This window comes from Oncorhynchus nerka, linkage group LG23 (assembly GCF_034236695.1).
Source record: "Oncorhynchus nerka isolate Pitt River linkage group LG23, Oner_Uvic_2.0, whole genome shotgun sequence".
NCBI classification, from domain to species: Eukaryota; Metazoa; Chordata; class Actinopteri; order Salmoniformes; family Salmonidae; genus Oncorhynchus; species Oncorhynchus nerka.
In genome coordinates this window covers 39,708,368-39,734,148 of record NC_088418.1, presented here as the reverse complement: position 1 = coordinate 39,734,148, position 25,781 = coordinate 39,708,368, and the positions used below count along the sequence as shown (strand labels likewise).

The 25,781-nt window shown below is 44.9% G+C and overlaps 1 protein-coding gene across 1 annotated transcript in view; it reads left to right on the top strand.

Annotated features, from left to right (window-relative positions):
* cfap54 (cilia and flagella associated protein 54) overlaps positions 1–24,840 on the top strand; it is a 139,350-nt gene extending 114,510 nt beyond the window's left edge. The window contains exons 54-67 of the mRNA XM_065008111.1: positions 3,268–3,414; positions 3,692–3,818; positions 3,945–4,112; positions 4,235–4,343; positions 4,520–4,646; positions 4,767–4,868; positions 4,937–5,063; positions 5,334–5,486; positions 5,595–5,764; positions 5,889–6,014; positions 6,215–6,321; positions 6,639–6,801; positions 23,285–23,368; positions 23,978–24,840. Coding sequence (XP_064864183.1) covers positions 3,268–3,414; positions 3,692–3,818; positions 3,945–4,112; positions 4,235–4,343; positions 4,520–4,646; positions 4,767–4,868; positions 4,937–5,063; positions 5,334–5,486; positions 5,595–5,764; positions 5,889–6,014; positions 6,215–6,321; positions 6,639–6,801; positions 23,285–23,368; positions 23,978–24,097 — 1,830 coding nt within the window. The 3' untranslated portion in view covers positions 24,098–24,840. The remainder of the gene's footprint in view (positions 1–3,267; positions 3,415–3,691; positions 3,819–3,944; positions 4,113–4,234; positions 4,344–4,519; positions 4,647–4,766; positions 4,869–4,936; positions 5,064–5,333; positions 5,487–5,594; positions 5,765–5,888; positions 6,015–6,214; positions 6,322–6,638; positions 6,802–23,284; positions 23,369–23,977) is intronic.
* Positions 24,841–25,781: the final 941 nt, after the last annotated feature.

Below are 25,781 nucleotides of genomic sequence, written 5' to 3'. Positions count from 1 at the left end.
ATCCCTGAAAGGTGATAGAAGAGTGGTGGAACTCACACTTCTCGGCTTTCACAAACAATTGGTTCTCCAAGAGGCGCTGAAGGCCCTATCTGACATGGAGTACATGTTCTTGTGCAGATCGGGGGGTAAAAACAGGATGTCATCCAGGTAGATTAACACAAACCAGTTTAGCATGGCCGAAGCACATCATTGACTAAAGCCTGGAAGACAGCGGGGCGTTTGGTCCAAATGGCATGACCTGGTACTCATAATGTCCACTGGCTGTGTTGAAGGCTGTCTTCCACTCATCCCCCTCACGTATCCGAACCAGGTGGTTGGCATTCCGAAGGTCCAACTTGGAAAACATGGTAGCTCCCTGGAGAGGTTCAAACGCCGAGGAGAGGAGAAGTAGGGTGTAACTATTTTTGACAGTGATATCGTTAAGTCCTCGGTAGTCATTGCACGGGCACAGGGTCTCGTCCTTCTTCTCCACAAAGAAAAACCCTGCTCTAGCAGGAGATGCAAACGGACGGACGGACCCAGTGGCCAGAGACTCCTCTATGTACTCCTCCATAGCAATGGTCTCTGGTCGGGAGAGAGAGTGCAACCCACCCCGAGGTGTGGTAGTGCCTGGGAGAAGTTCAATGGCACAATCATAAGGACGGTGCAGGGGAAGGGAAGTAGCACGTGCCTTGCTCAACACTTCCAGGAGGTCATGGTATTCCGTGGGCATAAGAGAGACATCCACAGTCTTGCTAACCTCCCGAGGAAGACGACTAGGGGAAGGATGTGCTGCTTGAAGGAAGTGGGAATGGCAGAATGGACTCCAACCCAGGATGGAGCTTGTGGTCCAGTCAATCACAGGATTGTGCTTTTGGAGCCAGGAAAATCCCAACACAACCGGAACATTGGGAGATGCGATGAGGAGGAATTTTATTTGTCTCACTGTGGTTATCAGAAACCCGTAGTTGAACGGGCACAGTACTATGGGTGACTTCCAAGAATACCAAGCTCCGAAGTTATTGTGGCATCCATAAGACATTCATCAGCCCCAGAGTCAATGAGAACTCGGGGAGCCTTAGATTGGTCTCCCCACAGCACAAGAGCAAAAAGGGGTGTGCAGGTGATGGGAATTAGGGAACTCCCAGTCTGACTTACCATAGTACTGGTACCCACTAGAGACAAGGGTTTCCTAATAGGGCAGGTAGCAATAAAATGTCCTGCCCCTCCACAGCACAGACAACAGTTATTATTCATCCTCCGTGAGCGCTCCCAAACTGATAGCCAAGTTCTTCCCAACTGCATAGGCTCAGGAGTATCCAACTCACCTGTCGTAGATTCACGAGAGAGCTCGGGTGATTTCAACGACCCCCGGAAGAGCTGCCTTCAGAATCTTCCGGATTCCATAGGAGGTGAAGGGGTCCATCAATTTGAATGGTTAAGGCGATAAGAGAGTTGAGGTCCACAGGCAGTTCCCGAGCAGCTAGCTCATCCTTTACCTCCTCAGATAATCCGTGCAGAAAAGTATCGAAAAGCGACTACGGATTCCAGACTCTCTCGGCGGCCAACGTGCAAAAGTCTGCCACACTACGGGAGTTTTGACGTAAGTCAAGCAGTTTGCTGGCCGCCGTTCTCCCGGATACCGGAGACTCAGAAACTTTTCTCACCTCTGCCATGAATTCCTCCAAATGACCGCAAATGGCAGATTGTTGTTCCCAAACTGCCGTAGCCCAGGAGAGCGCCCTTCCCGACATTAGCCCAATTATATACGCCATCTTCGAACGGTCTGAAGAAAACTAAGAAGGCTGTAGCTCAAAAATAAGCGAGCACTGAGAAAGAAAACCCCAGCAGGTACCAGGATTCCCTGAATATCAGGATTCCCCAAATATCTTTCTGGAGGAGGTAAGCAGGGTTCACGGGGAGTCGAGATAAAAATAAAAATGACTGAGTTATTGGGGTTTTTCAGATGTGGCAGACAGTCTGAGCTAACTCCCTGATTTTCTCAATAATAACCCATGATCGTGGCGTTCCGTCAAGGAAATGAGCCCTTCCAAAAGGCCATGTAGCAACTCCTGATGTCTCCCAATGGTGGCTCCCTGCAGGGGACCTTTTTCAGCTCGGGGATTCGATCCAGCAACCTTTCGGTTACTGGCCTAACTATTAACAGCTCATAAGTACCATAAGCCTCTATTTGAGAATAAAATATAATTAAATTATTCCTTAGCAATGCAGAGACTCGCAAGCTGGCTATAGCTATGGATATATATGCATGATTTAAGCATCTATTCACATGGTAATGGGGTCAGATTGATAAATGTAGTTTATTATTCAACATAAGTTCTACACATTACACTACCCCATTGGGCTAATCATTATCTAGATACCAAACTCAAAAAGTATCTTGTTACTAGTTAATGTATTGATTACTTGCAACAGTGAATATAAAGTAGGCCTACCTGGTACAATTGACCTGTGTTACATTTAGCCCCTATCTCCCCTATGCAGTCATGTCGAATTGCGGGTCGCTAATGCGACAAACTATGCTGATACAGTTCAGGCTCATTTTTTGGAGTTGAGAAATACATGAGATAGCAATGGAAAGCTGTGATCCCCTGACTTTTTAACACTAGCCATCAAAACTGCAGTCAAAGCACAACATTTTCTTATCAGAATGCATGGCTCTCTCCCTGTTGCACTCGCAACTTGATTGCGCCTCGATAGGAATTTTTATTTCTCGCATGGAACGCACAACAACTAGGTACATAGTTAAACTATTCTACTATGGGGTTGTCTGATTTTGCTGTTCGTTACTCGTTTTGTTGGCAGAGGCCCGATAACTCTCCCTGTCTTCTCTCGCACTCCTTGCTTTTCAAAAGTGTCTCGCACGCTTGTCAGCTGACTTACCATTGTCTACTATAGGAAACCTAGCCTATCACTACGAACATTCAGTAGTAAGCTTGAGAAAATTCAGACCAATTACTAGACAGACGTGATCCTCTCAATCACTATACGACGAGAGACACGATAGAAGTACCGAAATTAATTAACAAAAATGTTAGTACTGAACCGTTTTTCATGTTGTAGTATCAGAAGCTTTGGTATACCGTGCAACACTACATTACAATTGATCAAGTCTGTATAATATTGGTTAGTCTGTGTAATAATTGTTCTATAATTCCATACCGACCACTCAATCACTTACAGTACATATTTATACACATATTCTTTACTAGTGTATACGCTAATCTACACATACAAGTAGACTTATGAATGTGTTGTGTACTATAGGAGGCAGTGAGTCTTCTGTCGGGTCACTCCTGTCTGCCTCCTGGCTCCAGTGTAACGTTGGCCCAGGCCACTCTACTGCTCAGTGATCTGAGAGGGACAGGCAGCCAGGCCCTACACCTGCTCACACAGAAACTACTACAGCAACAGGTCTGTCAGACATAGTCCCTCCAACATCTCTTTCTCCTCCCATGACTCCAACCACAGTCTTATTTTCTTACCTCTCCCGTCTCTTTTTTTCTGTACCACAACAGGCTAGATTCAAAGTATGGTTAACTCAGAAAAATTACAAATAAGTCCTCATCTATCCTCTCCGCCACTCTTGTTCATTATTCCTTTACATTGTCCCCCAATTAACTTACCTTACTGCCTGTATTACAGTCGGAACACTGATTTGTCTTAATGTGTGTGCATTGTCTCTTCTCAGCTGTGTGCGTTGGGGGAGAGTGTGTCATTGGGAGAGAGAGGCAGAGTAATCCTCCCTCCAGCCCCTGGTCTCTCTAACATCTACCTCCCACATCTCCCACTACTGGCCAAGGCCACAATGCGCCTGGGTATGATTCATACTGTACCATAGTTCTCAAAAGTCTCCACCCAGTAATGCACATAGGTCCACATACAGGTAGGTTACCTATCTTATGAACAACCACTTAATCAGTCTCTCTATCTGATCTGAACAGGTCACTGCTTGGCTGTACAGGCCATGACCAGCGCCCCTTCCTCCAGCCTGTCTACCTCCAGCCATCCCTGGGTGTGTGCTCAGGAGGTGCTGCAGTCAGCCCTGCTCGTTTCCCAGGCATGCGCTACCAGAGACAGACAGCTGGAGGCTGATATCCTCTACTGCAAGGGTAAAACATTTATTTCCAACCTTATTCAATCATGAGATTAAATATGTATGTGTGCATCTACTCATTGAATGTCAGAGTGACCTTGTTAGTTTGATTATTTTTGGTGTGTGTTTTGTGTCCAGGGATGGTGGAGCGCTGTCTGATGTCTCTCGGTGACTTCCAGCCTCAGACAGTTGCGCTGACACTACTGGAGAGCATCAATATCTCTCTGTCCCAGAGTCACAATCTACAGTAAGTCGCCTACAGTAGTGTGAATGATCATCTTTGAGAGTAGTGTACTGACCTCCTCAAACACCAGTGTGCTTGTTTGACTAAAGTGTGTGTGTGTGTGTGTGTGTGTGTGTGTGTGTGTGTGTGTGTGTGTGTGTGTGTGTGTGTGTGTGTGTGTGTGTGTGTGTGTGTGTCAGGCTGATCCGTAAGTGTTATCTGGAGATGGCGTTAGTGTACTTGCACCAGTGGGAGCAGAGCATCCCAGCACCTCAGGACCAGCAGAACCCCGTCCCACCTTCACCACCTAAAAATGCCATACTGAAGGTACCTGTCTGTGTCTTGAGACATTCAATTGTGGTTCCGCGGGGCAGTATTTGTCTTTGGAGAGGACTGTGTGTGTGTGTGTGTACGCCTGCATCATGGCGTGTATTTGTCTTGTTTCAGCCTCCAGGTTGGAAGCGTGTCAGGACAACTCTGAACAGAGGCCTGACTCCAGGGGAGGCCTACTTATTGCTCTACTGGGTCTCTGTCCGAGCTGCTACTAAGGTAAATAGACTGAACACACACACACATACACGCACACACACACTTATAATGTTGTGTGTGTTCCTCAGGCGTCTGAAGCCATGTCCACTTGTAGCCAGCTGTGTGGTAGTACCGGAGCTAAAGGAGGACACCTGCCTCTCATCTCCCTCAAGCTCCTGCCTGACTTTGCCTCCAACGACCTGCTCAACCCCTGTGGTAAACAAACATCCCTCACTACAACCATTCTGTCCTTTAGCCAGGGCTACATCTGGCTGGTCTTACAATAAAAGCCATTATAAAAGTCGCTACAGTAGTGTGATTTGTGCCCATGTTTGTGTTAGATTGTGATCTACATTGTTAGCGGTTCTGTAATGTTCTCTCCTCTTTATGAGGAAAGGAGATATCATGTCTTTTCTTTATGGAAATCGTAATAGTGCTGGTTACCATATTTGTAATATCTGTCTGTGTGTTGTGTGACTCTACCAGGAGGGATAGATGTGATGGTGAGGACTGTCTCCAGCTCGTCTCCAGAGCTTGATCCAGGGCTGAGCAGCAGGAAACGCTCCCAGCTCACATGGGTCCACCTGTCCCGCTACTACAAACACCTGTTCAACCTGCAGCACATCGCCATGCGCCCAGGTACACTACCCCGGTGTCACAGTAAATCATTTTGTTACCTGACGTTCAGAGATGTTCATCTGCGTGTGTGTATGTGTGCATGCTTGCCTACGTGGGTGTGTGTTCCAGTGGTGCCCCAGTGTGTGGAGGGCCTGGTGTCCCAGTCAGAAGACAGTAGTCTGGCGCTGAGGTTGGTTCAGCTCCAGACCTTCTTCTGTTCCCACATGGTGGGCTACAGAGAGTCCTGCTGCGCCCCTGAACCCCCCACTGAAATCATCATGCAGCCACAGATTATACAGGTACACACACTAATAGGCACTATGGGCTGAATCCTGAAGAGATGCATGCATATACTGTACCATGGCTTGTATTGGGATGTTTATTCAAGTGTATGTTGATGTTGTTTGTGTGTTTGTGTTAAAGATGTGTCCTACAGTGAGAGGCACTATGGGAGCTCAGATGTACCCCTGGTCCTTTGCTGACAGGAAGCAGCTGTGTATCCAGTGGCACCGGCCTGCTCTCAGCCACACCCAAGAAGACACGGATACGGTACAATACACAACACACACACACTCTACATCCAACCACACACACTCATCAACCATAAAAGGAGCTAGCCTGGTCTCAGATCTGTTTTGTGCTATTTTACCAACTCCTTGTCACTTATTGTCATGTCAAACAGGTCGGTAACCACTGCCTTACAGGGTTGACTTTGACAGTGTTTCTCCTTTCGTCTCTGTGTTCGTCAGGTCATGCTGCTGTTTGGGCTGAACAACGTGCCACTCTCGGCCATGAGAGCCACAGCCTGCACTGTCATAGAGCTGCAGTGTGGACAGAAACTCGTCAGCATGGCGAAGTAGGTAGCTGCTTTCCATGTACAGCAGCCTAGGTGCTAGGGGCGAGATGGAGCTATCACCATATTGTAGCATCTAACGAGTGGCTAATATGGTTCGTTTAGGAGCCGGAAGTCGATATGGACCTGGCCACATCTGTATCCATTCCATCTGTAATATTTCTTACTGTATCTCTTCCAGAATCTCTCCCTAAACCCTTTTGTCTTATCTACTCTAGTTGAATTCACCAACCGTATTTAACTAAATGAAATGAATGTTGGTAACTAAATGTAATGTAACCTCTGTGACCACCAGCACCACCCCATGTGTTCTCCTCTAGACTGTGTGCAGTCCATGCTCAGCTGGCCTCAGCCTGTGTTGGGGGTAACGTCTCCTCTCCGCCTGCTGCCAGTAGCGCCCCCTCCTCCCCCAGCCCCAAGATGGAGAGACAACGCCGCACCAAGATCCCAGACAAGGCTGCTACCTCCAGCCCTCACATACAGGTATGTGTGCTACTGGTAACGGCTTTGACAGGCCTTATAGTCCACATTCACACATGTTAACAGTGATGGAAAAAACACTCAAATGTCAGATATCTTACTACTCTGAACAAAAAGAGATGCAACTGCAATAAATTCATTACGCCCTAATCTCTGGATTTCACATGACTGGGAATACAGATATGCAATCTGTATGCAACCTTAAAGAAGATTCAGGGGCTTGGATCAGAGTACCAGTCAGTATCTGATGTTACCACCATTTGCGTCATGCAGCACGACACATCTCCTTCACATAGAGTTGATCAGGCTGTTGATTGTGGTCTGTGGAATGTTATCATACTCCTCTTCAATGGCTGTGCAAACTTGCTGGATATTGGCGGGAACTGGAACACGCTGTCGTACACATCGATACAGAATATCCCAAACATGCTCAATAGTTTAGATGTATGATGAGTATGCAGGCCAGGGAAGAACTGAAGACATTTTCAGCTTCCAGGAATTGTGTACAGATCCTTGCTACATGGGGCTGTACATTATCATGCTGAAACATGAGGTGATGAATGGCACGACCAATGGTCCTCAGGATCTCGTCACGGTACAGTATGTATCTCTGTGCATTCAAATTGCCGTTGATAAATGCAATGGTGTTCGTTGCCCGTAGCTTATGCCTGCCCATACTATAACCCCCCCCCACCATGGGGCACTCTAATCAACATTGATCACACGATCATCTGCCCAGTACAGTTGAAACCGAGATTCATCCACGAAGAGCACACTTCTCCAGTGTGCCAGTGCCCACTGAAGCCGGCTACGACACCGAACTGCAGTCAGGTCATGACCCTGGTGAGGACGACGAGCACGTAGATGAGCTTTCGTGAGACGGTTTCTGGCAGTTTGTGCAGAAATGCTTCAGTTGTGCAAACCCACAGTTTCATCAGCTGTCTGGGTGGCTGGTCTAAGACGACCGGATGTGGAGGTCCTGGGCTGGTGTGGTTACAAGTGGTCTGTGGTTGTGAGGCCGGTTGGATTTACTGCCAAATTATATAAAACAACATTGGAGGCGGTAGAGAAATGAACTTTCAATTCTCTGCCAACAGCTCTGGTGGACATTCCTGCAGTCAGCATGCCAATTGCACGCTCCCTCAAAACATGAGACATTTGTGGCATTGTGTTGCGTGACAAAACTGCACATTTTAAAGTGTCCTTTTATTGTCCCCAGCACAAGGTGCATCTCTGTGTAATGATCATGCTGTTTAATCAGCTTCTTGATATATCACACCTGTCAGGTGGATGGATTATCTTGGCAAAGGATAAATGCTCACTAACAGGAATGTAAACACGTGTGCACATTTGAGAGAAATACTGAAAGCTTTTTTTTGTGAGTATGGAACATTTCAGGGATCTTTTATTTCAGCTCATGAAACATGGGACCAACAATTTACATGTTGAGTTTATATTTTTGTTCAGTGTAGAAAATAACTCAAGTAAAAGTTAGTCACCCAGAAAATTACTACTTGAGTGAAAGTAATGGTTTTGAATGGTCGAAAAAGTTCTCAATTGTCATACTTGAGTAAAAGGTCAAAAGTAAATATTACAGTGCATTCGGAAAGTATGCAGACCCTTTGACTTTGCCCACATTTTGTTATGTTACAGCCTTACTCTATAATTGATGAAATTGTTTTATTTCGTCATCAATCTACACACAATACCCCATAATGACAAAGCAAAAACAGGTTTTTAGAAATATAAAAAAATCTGAAATCCCATTTACATAAGTATTCAGACCCTTACTCAGTGCTTTGTTGAAGCACCTTTGGCAGCGATTACAGCCTCTACTCTTCTTGGGTATGATGCTACAAGCTTGGCACACCTGTATTTGGGGAGTTTCTCCCATTTTTCTCTGCATTCTATCTAGCTCTGTCAGGTTGGATGGAGAGCATTGCTGCACAGCTATTTTCAGGTCTCTTCAGAGATTTTCGATCGAGTTCAACTCTGGGCTCTGGCTGGGCAACATTCAAATACTTGACCTGAAGCCACTCCTGCGTTGTCTTGGCTGTGTGCTTAGGGTTTTTGTCCTGTTGGAAGGTGAAACTTTGCCCCAGACTGAGGTCCTGAGCGCTCTGGAGCAGTTTTTCATCAAGGATCTCTCTGTACTTTGTTCCTTTCATCTTTCCCTCGATCTTGACTCGTCTCCCAGTCCCTGCCGCTGAAAAACATCCCCACAGCATGATGCTGCCACCACCGTGCTTCACCGTAGGGATGGTGCCAGGTTTCCTCCAGATGTGATGCTTGGCATTCAGGCCAAAAAGTTCAATCTGAGTTTCATCAGACCAGAGAATATTGTTTCTCATGGTCTGAGAGTCATTTAGGTGCCTTTTGGCAAACTCCAAGTGGGCTGTCATGTGCCTTTTTTCTGAGGAGTGGCTTCATTCTTGCCACTCTACCATAAAGCCCTGATTGGTGGAGTGCTGCAGAGATGGTGGTCCTACTGGAAGGTTCTCTCACCTCCACGGAGGAACTCTAGAGCTCTGTCAGTGACCATCGGGTTCTTGGTCACCTCCCTGACCAAAGTCCTTCTCCCCCGATTGCCCAGTTTGGCTGGGCAGCCGGCTCTAGGAAGAGTCTTGGTGGTTCCAAACTTCTTCCATTTAAGAATGATGGAGGCCACTGTGTTCTTGGGAACCCTCAATCCTGCTGAAATATTTTGGTGCCCATCCCCAGATCTATGCCTCGACACAATCCTGTCTCAGAGTGCTACAGACAATTCCTTCGACCACATGGCTTGGTTTTTGCACTGTCAACCGTGGGACCTTCTATAGACAGGTGTGTGCCTTTTCAAATCATGTTCAATCAATAGAATTTACCACAGGTGGACTCCAATCAAGTTGTAGAAATATCTGAAGGATGATCAAAGGAAAGAGGATGCACCTGAGCTCAATTTCTAGTCTCATAGCAAAGGGTCTGAATACTTACAGTTGAAGTTGGACGTTTACATACACCTTAGCCAAATACATTAACTCAGTTTTTAACAATTCCTGACATTTAATCCTAGTAAGAATTCTGTTTTAGGTCAGTTAGGATTACCACTTTATTTTAAGAATGTGAAATGTCAGAATAATAGTACAGTGATTTATTTCAGCTTTTTATTTATTTCATCACATTCCCAGTGGGTCAGAAGTTTACATACACTTAATTAGTGTTTGGTGGCATTGCCTTTAAATTGTTTAACTTGGGTCAAATGTTTCGGGTAGCCTTCCACAAGCTTCCCCCAATAAGTTGTGTGAATTTTGGCCTATTCCTCCTGACAGAGCTGGTGTAACTGAGTCAGGTTTGTAGGCTTCCTTGCTCGCACACGCTTTTTCAGTTCTGCCCACAAATTTTCTATAGGTTTGAGGTCAGGGCTTTGTGATGGCCACTCCAATACCTTGACTTTGTTGTCCTTAAGCCAATTTTCCACAACTTTGGCAGTATGCTTGGTCATTGTCCATTTGGAAGACCCATTTGCGACCAAGCTTTAAGTTCCTGACTGATGTCTTGAGATGTTGCTTCAATATATCCACATACTTTTCCTCCCTCATGAAGCCATCTATTTTCTGAAGTGCACCAGTCCCTCCAGCAGCAAAGCACCCCCAGAACATGATGCTGCCACCCCCATGCTTCACGGTTGGGATGGTGTTCTTCGGCTTGCAAGCCTCCCCCTTTTTCCTCCAAACATAATGATGGTCATTATGGCCAAACAGTTCTATTTTTGTCTCATCAGAACAGAGAACATTTCTCCAAAAAGTACGATCTTTGTCCCCATGTGCAGTTGCATACCGTAGTCTGGATTGTTTTATGGTGGTTTTGGAGCAGTGGCTTCTTCCTTGCTGAGTGGTCTTTCAGGTTATGTCGATATGGGAGTTGTATTACTGTGGATATAGATACTTTTGTAGCTTTTTCCCCCAGCATCTTCACAAGGTCCTTTGCTGTTGTTCTGGGATCGATTTGCACTTTTCGCACCAAAGTACGTTCATCTCTAGGAGACAGAACGCGTCTCCTTCCTCAGCGGAATGACGGCTGCGTGGACCCATGGTGTTTATACTTGTGAGTTATTGTTTGTACAGATGAATGTGGTACCTTCAGGCGTTTTGAATTTGCTCCCAAGGTTGAACCAGACTTGTGGAGGTCTACAATTTTTTTAAATCTGCGTTCTTGGCTGATTTATTTTGATTTTCCCATGATGACAAGCAACGAGGTACTGAGTTTGAACGTAGGCCTTGAAATCCATCCACAGGTACACCTCCAATTGACTCAAATGATGTCAATTAGCCTATCAGAAGCTTCTAAAGCCATGACATCATTTTCACATCATTTTCAGGAATTTTCCAAGCTGTTTCAAGGCACAGTCAACTTAGTGTATGTAAACTTCTGACCCACTGGAATTGTGATACAGTGAAATAATCTGTCTGTAAACAATTACTTAAAATTATTTGTGTCATGCACAAAGTAGATGTCCTAACCGACTTGCCAAAACTATAGTTTGTTAACAAGAAATTTGTGGAGTGGTTGAATAACGAGTTTTAATGACTCCAACCTAAGTGTATGTAAATAAAGTATTTCTGTTTTTATTTTTAACAAATTTTCTAAAATGTCTAAACCTGTTTTCGCTTCATTATGGGGTAATGGTGTGGATTGATGGGGTGGGGACTATATAATCCATTTTGGAATAAGGCTGTAATGTAACAAAAAGTTGTGGAAGAAGTTGAGGGTTCTGAATACTTTCCGAATGCACTGTATATTTTGTGCGTAAAGGCTCTCCAAAACATTTTTTTTTTAATGGTTTTATACGTACTTTCCTAACACTAAAATTTGCCTAATAAATCTAAAAGAGTTTTTTAAATCTACCAATTGGTGTTAACTATATTTGGATTGATTTCTTTCAGGGATCCCTATTTCCTGAACCTGTTCTCACAATGTGTTCTCGTCTGTCGACAAAATTCCAATTAAAGGTACACCATATTTAAAGGAATGGTTTAAGATAAATACACTGAAAACCCTATTTAATGAAATCTCCACAAGAAAATCTGTTGGCCAGCAAGGGGAGGGTTTTCAGCACTTGAATGACATTTATTCAGTGTGCGCAAGGGAACCACGCCTGCAAAGCCTGTTACTTACCTTCAGAAGGTAAGTCTTAATACCAACTGCTGAGAAGTGCGTAGGAAAGGCATCAATTCCTAAATTGGAATCAGGCACAATATGCATAATATTTTTACAATTTGTCATGCATGTGAACTCAAGATAGTGTATTTTTATTTGTACATTGCTGACATCATCATTCCCTGTGTATACAAACGTAAAACAATCAGTAGTCTAGCCCCCCTGGAGTTTCTTGAAAGAGCAGCCAAGGAAGTGAGAGAATGTAAGACTGTTCGAGCAGCAGCAAGGGATTAACAAATGTACTGAATAAAACTAAAGAGCTACATTTGACAACAAATAAAAAGTAGATGTACCTGTGCGAAAGAGAGGCTATGATAGAGTAGCAGAGGACCACAAGGTCTGATGACATGGAGTCTGAGCTTGCTAAACATACCAAGAATCTTGCAGACCAGTTTCGTGGGCTTAGTAACCTCAAATGCAGAGAACTTGCCTACGAGTTGGCACATCGAAACAACATCCCTGTCCCAGACAACTGGTGAAGAAATAGAAGAGCAGGTAAGTGCTATTGAACAGAGAGATCTATATCTGAATGTAGGCATGCATTTAATATATCAAATATACCACACCACCATTCCATGAATTAAACTCAACTTCCTTTTTCTGGGACTTCATTATTTCAAGTCATTCAAGAAACTGCAACATCTATCATGCCGGACACCGGCGGCAACATAATTGGCAAGGGCACACTGCCTTCAATAAACACAAAAGTGATTGTGTTGAATTGTGTTTGTGAATTAAAGTGGTACAACGGGTGTGTCTAATCCTGGATGCTGATTAGTTAAAACCGCATTCCAGCTGGCATCTATTCCACAAGTTAGCACCAGCACCTGGTTCCATCTCACTGCGCAATCAACTGTCTCATCAGCCCAGCCAGACAATTTATAAGCTTACTCTCCACTGTAAAAAGCATATAAATATTCTCTCATTTCTTTTAGACTAGAAATTATTTTTTATTTTTTTCACCTTTATTTAACCAGGTAGGCAAGTTGAGAACAAGTTCTCATTTACAATTGCGACCTGGCCAAGATAAAGCAAAGCAGTTCGACACATACAACGACACAGAGTTACACATGGAGTAAAACAAACATACAGTCAATAATACAGTATAAACAAGTCTATATACGATGTGAGCAAATGAGGTGAGATAAGGGAGGTAAAGGCAAAAAAAGGCCATGGTGGCAAAGTAAATACAATATAGCAAGTAAAACACTGGAATGGTAGATTTGCAGTGGAAGAATGTGCAAAGTAGAAATAAAAATAATGGGGTGCAAAGGAGCAAAATAAATCAATAAAATAAATACAGTAGGGAAAGAGGTAGTTGTTTGGGCTAAATTATAGGTGGGCTATGTACAGGTGCAGTAATCTGTGAGCTGCTCTGACAGTTGGTGCTTAAAGCTAGTGAGGGAGATAAGTGTTTCCAGTTTCAGAGATTTTTGTAGTTCGTTCCAGTCATTGGCAGCAGAGAACTGGAAGGGGAGGCGGCCAAAGAAAGAATTGGTTTTGGGAGAGAGATATACCTGCTGGAGCGCGTGCTACAGGTGGGTGCTGCTATGGTGACCAGCGAGCTGAGATAAAGGGGGACTTTACCTAGCAGGGTCTTGTAGATGACATGGAGCCAGTGGGTTTGACGACGAGTATGATGGGCCAGCCAATGAGAGCGTACAGGTCTCAATGGTGGGTAGTATATGGGGCTTTGGTGACAAAACGGATTGCACTGAGAATAGACTGCATCCAATTTGTTGAGTAGGGTATTGGAGGCTATTTTGTAAATGACATCGCCGAAGTCGAGGATTGGTAGGATGGTCAGTTTTACAAGGGTATGTTTGGCAGCATGAGTGAAGGATGCTTTGCAATTCTAGATTTAACTTTGGATTGGAGATGTTTGATGTGGGTCTGGAAGGAGAGTTTACAGTCTAACCAGACACCTAGGTATTTGTAGTTGTCCACGTATTCCAAGTCAGAGCTGTCCAGTGTAGTGATGTTGGGCAGGTGCATGCAGCGATCGGTTGAAGAGCAAGCATTTAGTTTTACTTGTATTTAAGAGGAATTGGAGGCCACAGAAGGAGAGTTGTACGGCATTGAAGCTTGCCTGGATGGTTGTTAATACAGTGTCCAAAGAGGGGCCAGAAGTATACAGAATGGTGTTGTCTGCGTAGAGGTGGATCAGAGACTCACCAGCAGCAAGAGCGACATCATTGATGTATACAGAGAAGACAGTCGGTCCAAGTTTTTTTATCGATGGCGGTTAAGATATCGTTTAGGACCTTGTGCGTGGCTGAGGTGCACCCACGACCAGCTCTAAAACCAGATTGCATAGCAGAGAAGGTATGGTGAGATTCGAAATGGTCGGTAATCTGTTTGTTGACTTGGCTTTCAAAGTCCTTAGAAAGGCAGGGTAGGATAGATATAGGTCTGTAGCAGTTTGGGTCAAGAGGGGGATGACCGCAGCTGCTTTCTAATCTTTGGGAATCTCAGACGACACGAAAGAGAAGTTGAACAGGCTAGTAATAGGGGTGGCAACAATTTTCTGTAGATAATTTTAGAAAGAAAGGGTCCAGATTGTCTAGCCCGGGTGATTTGTAGGGGTCCAGATTTTGCAGATCTTTCAGAACATCAGCTGACTGGATTTGGGAGAAGGAGAAATGGGGAAGGCTTGGGCGAGTTGCTGTGGGGGGTGCAGTGCTGTTGGGGTAGGAGTAGCCAGGTGGAAAGCATGGCCAGCCGTAGAAAAATAGAATAGAAATTCTTAATTATGGTGGATTTATCAGTGGTGACAGTGTTTCCCTTCTTCAGTGTAGTGGGCAACTGGGAGGAGGTGTTCTTATTCTCCATGGACTTTACAGTGTTCCAGAACTTTTTTGAGTTAGTGTTGCAGGAAGCATATTTCTGCTTGAAAAAGCTAGCCTTGGCTTTTCTAACTGCCTGTGTATAATGGTTTCTAGCTTCCCTGAACAGCTGCATATCACGGGGGCTGTTCGATGCTAATGCAGAACGCCATAGGATGTTTTTGTGTTGGTTAAGGGCAGTTAGGTCTGGGGAGAACCAAGGGCTATATCTGTTCCTGGTTCTAAATTTCTTGAATGGGGCATGCTTATTTAAGATGGTTAGGAAGGCATTTAAGAAAAATAACCAGGCATCCTCTACTGACGGGATGAGATCAATATCCTTCCAGGATACCCCGGCCAGGTCGATTAGAAAGGCCTGCTCGCTGAAGTGTTTCAGGGAGCGTTTGACAGTGATGAGTGGAGGTCGTTTGACCGCTGACCCATTACGGATGCAGGCAATGAGGCAGTGATCGCTGAGATCTTGGTTGAAGACGGCAGGGGTGTATTTTGAGGGCAAGTTGGTTAGGATGATATCTATGAGGGTGCCCGTGTTTAAGGCTTTGGGGAGGTACCTGGTAGGTTCATTGATCATTTGTGTGAGATTGAGGGCATCAAGCTTAGATTGTAGCATGGCTGGGGTGTTAAGCATGTTCCAGTTTAGGTCGCCTAGCAGCACGAGCTCTGAAGATAGATGGGGGGCAATCAGTTCACATATGGTGTCCAGAGCATAGCTGGGGGCAGAGGGTGGTCTATAGCAGGCGGCAACGGTGAGACTTGTTTTTAGAGAGGTGGATTTTTAAAAGTAGAAGATCAAATTGTTTGGGTACAGACCTGGATAGTAGGACAGAACTCTGCAGGCTATCTTTGCAGTAGATTGCAACACCCGCCCCCTTTGGCAGTTCTATCTTGTCTGAAAATGTTGTAGTTAGGGATGAAAATGTCAGAATTTTTGGTGGTCTTCCTAAGCCAGGATTCAGACACAGCTAGAACATCCGGGTTGGCAGAGTGTGCTAAAGCAGTGAATAGAACAAACTTAGGGAGGAGGCTTCTAATGTTAACATGCATGAAACCAAGGCTATTACGGTTACAGAAGTCATCAAAAGAGAGCGCCTGGGGAAAAGGAGTGGAGCTAGGCACTGCCGGGCCTGGATTCACCTCTACATCGCCAGAAGAACAGAGGACGAGTAGGATAAGGGTACGGCTAAAAGCAATAAGAATTGGTCTTCTAGAACGTCTGGAACAGAGAGTAAAAGGAGGTTTTTGGGGGCGATAAAATAGCTTCAAGGTATAATGTACAGACAAAGGTATGGTAGGATGTGAATACAGTGGAGTTAACCTAGGTATTGAGTGATGATGAGAGAGATATTGTCTCTAGAAACATCATTGAAACCAGGAGATGTCATTGCGTGTGTGGGTGGTGGAACTAATAGGTTGGATAAGGTATAGTGAGCAGGACTAGAGGCTCTACAGTGAAATAAGCCAATAAACACTAACCAGAACAGCAATGGACAAGGCATATTGACATTAAGGAGAGGCATGCTTAGTCGAGTGATCAAAAGGGTCCAGTGAGTAGTGAGGTTGGTTGGGGTCACGGCGATTTAGACAGCTAGCCGGACCATCAGTAGCAAACTAGCATAGGATGGTCTGTTATTAGCCACCTCGTGCGTTTCCGTCGGTAGGATTAGTGGGGTTCCGTGTGGTAGAGGGGATGAATACAATTCACACACAAAAAAAAACAATAGATATAGTTATAGAGGCCCAAGAAAAAAATGTAAGAAAAAAATAAATGGTCCGATAGGTCTAATCTGCTTCTATCTGAAAAGACAGCTAACGATTAGCGGACCGCAGATGGGCGTTCAGGTAACGTCGCGACGGAGGAGCCAGCCGGATAACTCCCTCGGGTAGATAACGCCGGTAGTCCAGTTGTGGTCCGGATAGGTGATTGTAGCCCAGGAGTGATTGATGAAACTCTTCAGCTGGCTAGCTCCGGAATAATTGATGTTTGCTCCGGAATCGACGAAAGCCGGATAGCAGCTAGCTAGCTGCGAGATCCAGGTATAAATGTCCAGAGTTAGCGGTTGAAATCCAGGGACATGGAGAGAAAAATAGGTCCGGTATGTTCCGGTCTGAGCCGCGCCGTACAAAACTGCCGATAGATTTTCGAGCTAAACCGTGGTTAGCTGAATACTAACGATTAGCCAGTAAAGAAGCTAACTAGCTTCTGATTAGCTTCTGGCTAGCTTCTGGATTAGCTTCTATGGAGGATTACAGATTTGAGGTAAATAATACTTTCTTTTTTATAAATATAAATTGGTGAGGCAGGAGAGTGTTTTGAAGATGAGTTTATGGAAAATAAAAAATATATATAAAAAGGTATGTGAAGAAAGTTGTAAATATATATATATACGGGACACGACAAGACGAGGACAAAAGACGTCTGAACTGCTATGCCATCTTGGAACACCTGAGTTTTCAAAAGAGGAGATTTGTATAAACCTCGCTGTCTGTTTCAATATTGAAATTCGATCTCCAGTTGTCCTCTAGTAATGAACGTGCAGGGGTCGGGAGTCTGGCAAGACAGGGAGGAATTGGCATCATTTTCGTGGATATATATAAAGAAATGTCCACAGAAAATAGGTCAAACGAAGCTAAATGCAGCTAGTTTGCAGTCTTTCCTTTTCCAGTTTGAAGTGATTGTGTTAGCTGTGTTGTTGGCTAGCTCCTCTGAACAACAATGTCCTGACAAGAGAGCACATTTTCTATGCCAGGTAAAATCGTGTATCATTAGCTCATTGTTATAGATGTATCCAAATAAATGTCACTCGAAACAGCTTATGCAAATGTAGCAACTTTGTTATTTTGGCTGCACTGTTTGACATGACTGTAAATTATCCGTAGTTGGCTAACTAGCAAGCAAGGGATAAGAACGTTGCCAGCCAGTATGGCAATAGAACATTTAGAATGAACGATTGGGTCACATCCATAGATACAGAACAAAAAGACTTGACGACTGGGTCGCTTTTCTGGCAGCCGAACCGATAAAACGAACGACCAGCTGGCTTGGATAGCAACCATCGATTTGTGTATGTCACGCCCTGACCTTAGAGAGCCTTTTAATGTCTCTATTTGGTCTTCTTCCAGCAACGGCCTTGACAGTATATCTCATGGAAGGATAATTTCATTTCATTACAGTCCCAACGGTGTGATTTGTTTGATCGTAGCTAGCTACATAGCTAGCTACATAGCCGTCTTTGTTTCAAAGATAATTGTGTAGTCTAGAGCGATTCTCTAGGTTAGCTAGCCAGCTATTGTCGTTCTCCTAACGCAACGTAACGTAACCAACACTGCTAGCTAGCCAGCTAGCTCCCGAAAAGCAGCATTGTAGAAACTTCACACTCAACGGTACGACTTGATTAGGGTAGTGTCAACAACGCAGCTAGCCTACCCCAGCAGTACTCTATCATTTTAATCATTTTAGTCAATTAGATTCTTGCTACGTAAGCTTAACTTTCTGAACATTCGAGACGTGTAGTCCACTTGTCATTCCAATCTCCTCTGCATTAGCGTAGCCTCTTCTCTAGCCTGTCAACTATGTGTCTGTCTATCCCTGTTCTCTCCTCTCTGCACAGACCATACAAACGCTCCACACCGCATGGCCGCAGCCACCCTAATCTGGTGGCCCCAGCGCGCACAACCCACGTGGAGTTCCAGGTCTCCGGTAGCCTCTGGAACTGCCGATCTGCGGCCAACAAGGCAGAGTTCATCTCAGCCTATGCCTCCCTCCAGTCCCTCGACTTCTTGGCTCTGACGGAAACATGGATCACCACAGACAACACCGCTACTCCTACTGCTCTCTCTTCGTCCGCCCACGTGCTATCGCACACCCGAGAGCTTCTGGTCAGCGGGGTGGTGGCACCGGATCCTCATCTCTCCCAAGTGGTCATTCTCTCTTTCTCCCCTTACCCATCTGTCTATCGCCTCCTTTGAATTCCATGCTGTCACAGTTACCAGCCCTTTCAAGCTTTAACATCCTTATCATTTATCGCCCTCCAGGTTCCCTCGGAGAGTTCATCAATGAGCTTGATGCCTTGATAAGCTCCTTTCCTGAGGACGGCTCACCTCTCACAGTTCTGGGCGACTTTAACCTCCCCACGTCTACCTTTGACTCATTCCTCTCTGCCTCCTTCTTTCCACTCCTCTCCTCTTTTGACCTCACCCTCTCACCTTCCCCCCTACTCACAAGGCAGGCAATACGCTCGACCTCATCTTTACTAGATGCTGTTCCTCCACTAACCTCATTGCAACTCCCCTCCAAGTCTCCGACCACTACCTTGTATCCTTTTCCCTCTCGCTCTCATCCAACACTTCCCACACTGCCCCTACTCGGATGGTATCGCGCCGTCCCAACCTTCGCTCTCTCTCCCCGCTACTCTCTCCTCTTCCATCCTATCATCTCTTCCCTCTGCTCAAACCTTCTCCAACCTATCTCCTGATTCTGCCTCCTCAACCCTCCTCTCCTCCCTTTCTGCATCCTTTGACTCTCTATGTCCCCTATCCTCCAGGCTGGCTCGGTCCTCCCCTCCCGCTCCGTGGCTCGACGACTCATTGCGAGCTCACAGAACAGGGCTCCGGGCAGCCGAGCGGAAATGGAGGAAAACTCGCCTCCCTGCGGACCTGGCATCCTTTCACTCCCTCCTCTCTACATTTTCCTCCTCTGTCTCTGCTGCTAAAGCCACTTTCTACCACTCTAAATTCCAAGCATCTGCCTCTAACCCTAGGAAGCTCTTTGCCACCTTCTCCTCCCTCTTGAATCCTCCTCCCCCCTCCTCCCCTCTCTGCAGATGACTTCGTCAACCATTTTGAAAAGAAGGTCGACGACATCCGATCCTCGTTTGCTAAGTCAAACGACACCGCTGGTTCTGCTCACACTGCCCTACCCTGTGCTCTGACCTCTTTCTCCCCTCTCTCTCCAGATGACATCTCGCGTCTTGTGACGGCCGGCCGCCCAACAACCTGCCCGCTTGACCCTATCCCCTCCTCTCTTCTCCAGACCATCTCCGGTGACCTTCTCCCTTACCTCACCTCGCTCATCAACTCATCCCTGACCGCTGGCTACGTCCCTCCCGTCTTCAAGAGAGCGAGAGTTGCACCCCTTCTGAAAAAACCTACACTCGATCCCTCCGATGTCAACAACTACAGACCAGTATCCCTTCTTTCTTTTCTCTCCAAAACTCTTGAACGTGCCGTCCTTGGCCAGCTCTCCCGCTATCTCTCTCAGAATGACCTTCTTGATCCAAATCAGTCAGGTTTCAAGACTAGTCATTCAACTGAGACTGCTCTTCTCTGTATCACGGAGGCGCTCCGCACTGCTAAAGCTAACTCTCTCTCCTCTGCTCCCATCCTTCTAGACCTATCGGCTGCCTTCGATACTGTGAACCATCAGATCCTCCTCTCCACCCTCTCCGAGTTGGGCATCTCCGGCGCGGCCCACGCTTGGATTGCGTCCTACCTGACAGGTCGCTCCTACCAGGTGGCGTGGCGAGAATCCGTCTCCTCACCACGTGCTCTCACCACTGGTGTCCCCCAGGGCTCTGTTCTAGGCCCTCTCCTATTCTCGCTATACACCAAGTCACTTGGCTCTGTCATAACCTCACATGGTCTCTCCTATCATTGCTATGCAGACGACACACAATTAATCTTCTCCTTTCCCCCTTCTGACGACCAGGTGGCGAATCGCATCTCTGCATGTCTGGCAGACATATCAGTGTGGATGACGGATCATCACCTCAAGCTGAACCTCGGCAAGACGGAGCTGCTCTTCCTCCCGGGGAAGGACTGCCCGTTCCATGATCTCGCCATCACGGTTGACAACTCCATTGTGTCCTCGTCCCAGAGCGCTAAGAACCTTGGCGTGATCCTGGACAACACCCTGTCGTTCTCAAATAACATCAAGGCGGTGGCCCGTTCCTGTAGGTTCATGCTCTACAACATCCGCAGAGTACGACCCTGCCTCACACAGGAAGCGGCGCAGGTCCTAATCCAGGCACTTGTCATCTCCCGTCTGGATTACTGCAACTCGCTGTTGGCTGGGCTCCCTGCCTGTGCCATTAAACCCTACAACTCATCCAGAACGCCGCAGCCCGTCTGGTGTTCAACCTTCCCAAGTTCTCTCACGTCACCCCGCTCCTCCGCTCTCTCCACTGGCTTCCAGTTGAAGCTCGCATCCGCTACAAGACCATGGTGCTTGCCTACGGAGCTGTGAGGGGAACGGCACCTCAGTACCTCCAGGCTCTGATCAGGCCCTACACCCAAACAAGGGCACTGCGTTCATCCACCTCTGGCCTGCTCGCCTCCCTACCACTGAGGAAGTACAGTTCCCGCTCAGCCCAGTCAAAACTGTTCGCTGCTCTGGCCCCCCAATGGTGGAACAAACTCCCTCACGACGCCAGGACAGCGGAGTCAATCACCACCTTCCGGAGACACCTGAAACCCCACCTCTTTAAGGAATACCTAGGATAGGATAAAGTAATCCTTCTCCCCTCCCCCCTTAAAAGACCTAGATGCACTATTGTAAAGTGGCTGTTCCACTGGATGTCATAAGGTGAAAGCACCAATTTGTAAGTCGCTCTGGATAAGAGCGTCTGCTAAATGACTTAAATGTAATGTGAATGTAATGTAAAATAGTATGAATAAATTCATAAATAAATGTGTTTTTATTAACATACTGTACCAGTCAGACGTTTGGACACACCTACTCATTTAAGGGTTTTTCTTTATTTTTTGTATTTTCTACAGCGTAGAATAATAGTGAAGACATCAAAACTATGAAACAACACATATAGAAACATATAGTAACCAAAAAAAGTGTTTATCAAATCTAAATATGTTTTATTTTTTAGATTCTTCAAAGTAGCCACCCTTTGCCATGATGACAGCTTTGCACACTCTTGGCATTCTCTCAACCAGCTTCACCTGGAATTCTTTTCCAACAGTCTTGAAGGAGTTCCCACATATGCTGAGCACTTGTTGCCCAAAATAGGGCTATCTTCTGTATACACCCCTATAGTGTCTCAACACAACTGATTGCCTCAAATGCATTAAGAAGGAAAGAAATTCCACAAATTAACTTTTAACAAGGCACACCTATTTATTGAAATGTATTCCAGGTGACTACCTCATGAAGCTGGTTGAGAGAATGCCAAAGTGTGCAAAGCTGTCATCAAAGCAAAGGGTGGCTACTTTGAAGAATCTCAGATATAACATATATGTTATATATATTTTATTATTCCATGTGTTATTTCATAGTTTTGATGTCTTCACTATTATTCTACAATGAAAAACCCTGGAACGAGTAGGTGTGTCCAAACCTTTGACTGGTATTGTATGTAGAAAGAAAGAAAATACTATATTTCCCTTGATCTAGTGATGCTGAATGTAAAAAATGGCTCAACATACCCCACTCTCCCCTTCTTCAAACTATTTTTACTTGGTTACTTTATGCTACTGCACGTTAATGCTATGGGGACAGGGATTTTCCGACCACACACTCTTCTGGATACACTTTCTGAAAAGAATAGTAAAAAGGTCTCAAATGGACTTGAATTGTCAACAGCAGTGTTTAATTTGAGCCGGATACTGACGCAACAGGATCAGGCACCTCTCCGTTTTGGACTGTCCGGTACTTCTCGTGGCATGAAAAATAATTGTAACTTTTTGCAATGTAAACATTTAAATAAAAGCGAATAAAGATAATTCAAGTTGCCTCTTTGTTAATTCTCCTGCCCCCACAAAAAAATTGTGATGTGATAAAGTAGACCAGGCCTAATATTCTAAGAGTTGATTTGGATTGGACCGGGCCAAATTTACGGTTTGCGCAACATTGTAATCTATGTTTGAGACCAACGCGTGGCTGTGTGAGAAGCGCGCCAGTATCTCTCACATAACCATAACTAGAATGAGATTCACTTTCTAGGATCTCTCATCCGCTCTGCTCTGTTTCCACACACCTAGGCCTAGGTTATTGATCGATTCAAGACGAGGTCGTTTTGGTCAGTGTCAAAGTAGCCTGCCATTTCCATCATTTGTGTGGTATTAAAAAATATTCTGTCTCCAGTCATCTTAAATGATGTAGAATTGCATTAAATGTGTTTATAGAAGACCAACATTTTCCTAGACCCTGGGCTACTAAAAATGTTCCTCATGTGTGCAACTTCTGTAAGTGCCTCTACTCTTCTGCTCTATACCACTACGCAAATGTGATGATATGCATGCAATGCTTTATTATAAAGGTGGGGGGGGGGCGGGGTTTCATGCATTCCGGTACCTCAGTACTCCCCAGGTCACCCCCCTCTAGCGCTCACTTTTGTTCCGTCACCTCCCCATTTACAAATTAAGCACTGGTCAAACGTGCATGTAAGTGAATCTACCTATAAATGAGTACATGTTTTGTTGGTTGGTTGTTTCAGATGCTACAGGAGCAGACCAGGTGCTGCTGTGCTGCTATAAAGGACTTACTGCAGCCTGGTTCAGAGGCAGCTGTTCTCACTGAGGTAGGCTAAACACACACCACACACTGATTCAACACCCCCCAAAGTTCACATACCGGTAAAGGGTTAACTTGTTTAGTGGAAACCACTAAGGACTCAAAGTTTAATGAACAGATCTTTATTTTCAAGGCCAGAGAGGTTACAACAAGCTTCATAATCAAAGTACAAGTCTGTAAGAAGCTCTGAAGGGATTCTCTCCCTCAGCACTTTTTATACTCATGCACAAACTAGGTGTCTCTGCTCTCAGGGTGCAATAGGCTGATCATGACCTTACACACATAGTTTCTAGGTGTTGGGCCAAAGTAACAATGTGTTCCTTTGTTTCTGTCCTATCAGTCCCCTCCCTGAGAGCAGTCCCAGAACATCCTAACACAATAATCAGGAAACAACACGCTACATGTAGTCACACATTTACAGAGGACACTAAACATGTCCATTACACTTACACAAACCTAAGATATACTGTACTGTTGATGTTTTACTATGGCTTGAATGTGGGAAACATTTGATCTTATGCCTCTTCCATGGCATTTTTGTTACCCGTTTACCCTGTTAAGGTTGTTAGACATGCAGATATTACTTGAGAAATGATTCCCTCCCTCTGCGTGCCAGGTTCCATTTGAGGCCAGCCTACATAATCTGTGTGATCTGGAGCGCTGCTTCAACCCAGCCAGTGGAGCCATTGTGGAGGGAAACACACTGATAACATGGCTCATCTCCCTGCTCATCTGATACCCTATCCGGTCTATGGACCGGCACAGCACCATAGAAAAAGACAAACCCAATGACAGGAATCAAATGGCCAAGACCAAAGATAGCATATTGCACCTACCTAGCAAAGTGACTTCACCAGATTCTTTCACTCTGAAATAAATGAGCATAGATAAAGATGATTTTTGCAAAAACTAAATTCAAGTGCTTTTCATTTCTTATTCTTTATTAATGTATATGATTAAGCTCACAAATCAAATGTATATGAAAAGGCTCATGTGTTGTCATAAAATACAAATTGGACCTCTTAGAACAGCAGTGGTAAAGTTTCCTATGACTCTGGTTTCCCCAACTGGCGGGCTGAATTTGGCTCGCAGATGGTTTTATTTAGCCCCGCAAGTTTTCGGAGCAAAAAAAAGAAGCTTTTTTAAAAATACATGTTTTAGATTGGTGGACATAAGGCTGTAAAAACACCAGAAATCAGTTCCAAGTGATTTTAATTAAAGAAATCTGTTCAAGTATTCTCATATGTAATAGAGGGATGTGATCGTAAACTAGGTTTGAAATTATTATGTTTTAGTCAAGCATATCTGTTTGGGCTTCTTGCAGTCAATTTGCAGTCTACAAATTATTTGTAATTATGTTCCGGCCCCCCGACCATCGTCTCAAGAAAATAAATCCGCTTGTTGCTCAATATAGTTGATTATCCCTGCTAGAACTCTGATTAAAGGTCCCAAATAAAAATTGCCTTTGAATAACCAAAACATGACCCATAATATTTTTTACACTATTAAGATGCTCAGTATTGAAGAAACGGCACCTTTTCTTTCATCTCTAACTATCAGGAAGCCTGAATGAACAGGTTGAGTGGGCGGGGAGCTTATATTCATGAGCTCGCCTTGACTAACAGTTGTTGGAAGCACTCTAGTGATCGTTGCCAGGTAACAAGGGAAACAATGGGCCACATGTCATTCCTCACCCCATTTTCTCTGCAAAATGCTCATGGTCAACAGAGCTGATCATTAACTGTTGGATATCAGACAAACAGCAGCAATACACAATTGCATTTATCAGACATTTATTTGAAATTTTTCATAGCCAAGATATTGATCAACACTCATGAGAAATAAAAGGTTAAAATCATGGCAACACATAATTTGACAGTAACAAAAATATATGTACAGTGGGGAGAACAAGTATTTGATACACTGCCGATTGTGCAGGTTTCCCTACTTACAAAGCATGTAGAGGTCTGTAATTTTTATCATAGGTACACTTCAACTGTGAGAAACGGAATCTGAAACAAAAATCCAGAAAATCACATTGTATGATTTAAGTAATTAATTTGCATTTTATTGCATGCCATAAGTATTTGATACATCAGAAAAGCAGAACTTAATATTTGGTACAGAAACCTTTGTTTGCAATTACAGAGATCATACGTTTCCTGTAGTTCTTGACTAGCTTTGTACACACTGCAGCAGGGATTTTGGCCCACTCCTCCATTACAGACCTCCAGATCCTTAAGGTTTCAGGGCTTTCGCTGGGCAATGCGGACTTTCAGCTCCCTCCAAAGATTTTCTATTGGGTTCAGGTCTGGAGACTGGCTAGGCCACTCCAGGACCTTGAGATACTTCTTACGGAGCCACTCCTTAGTTGCGGGTCGTTGTCATGCTAGAAGACTCAGACACGACCCATCTTCAAT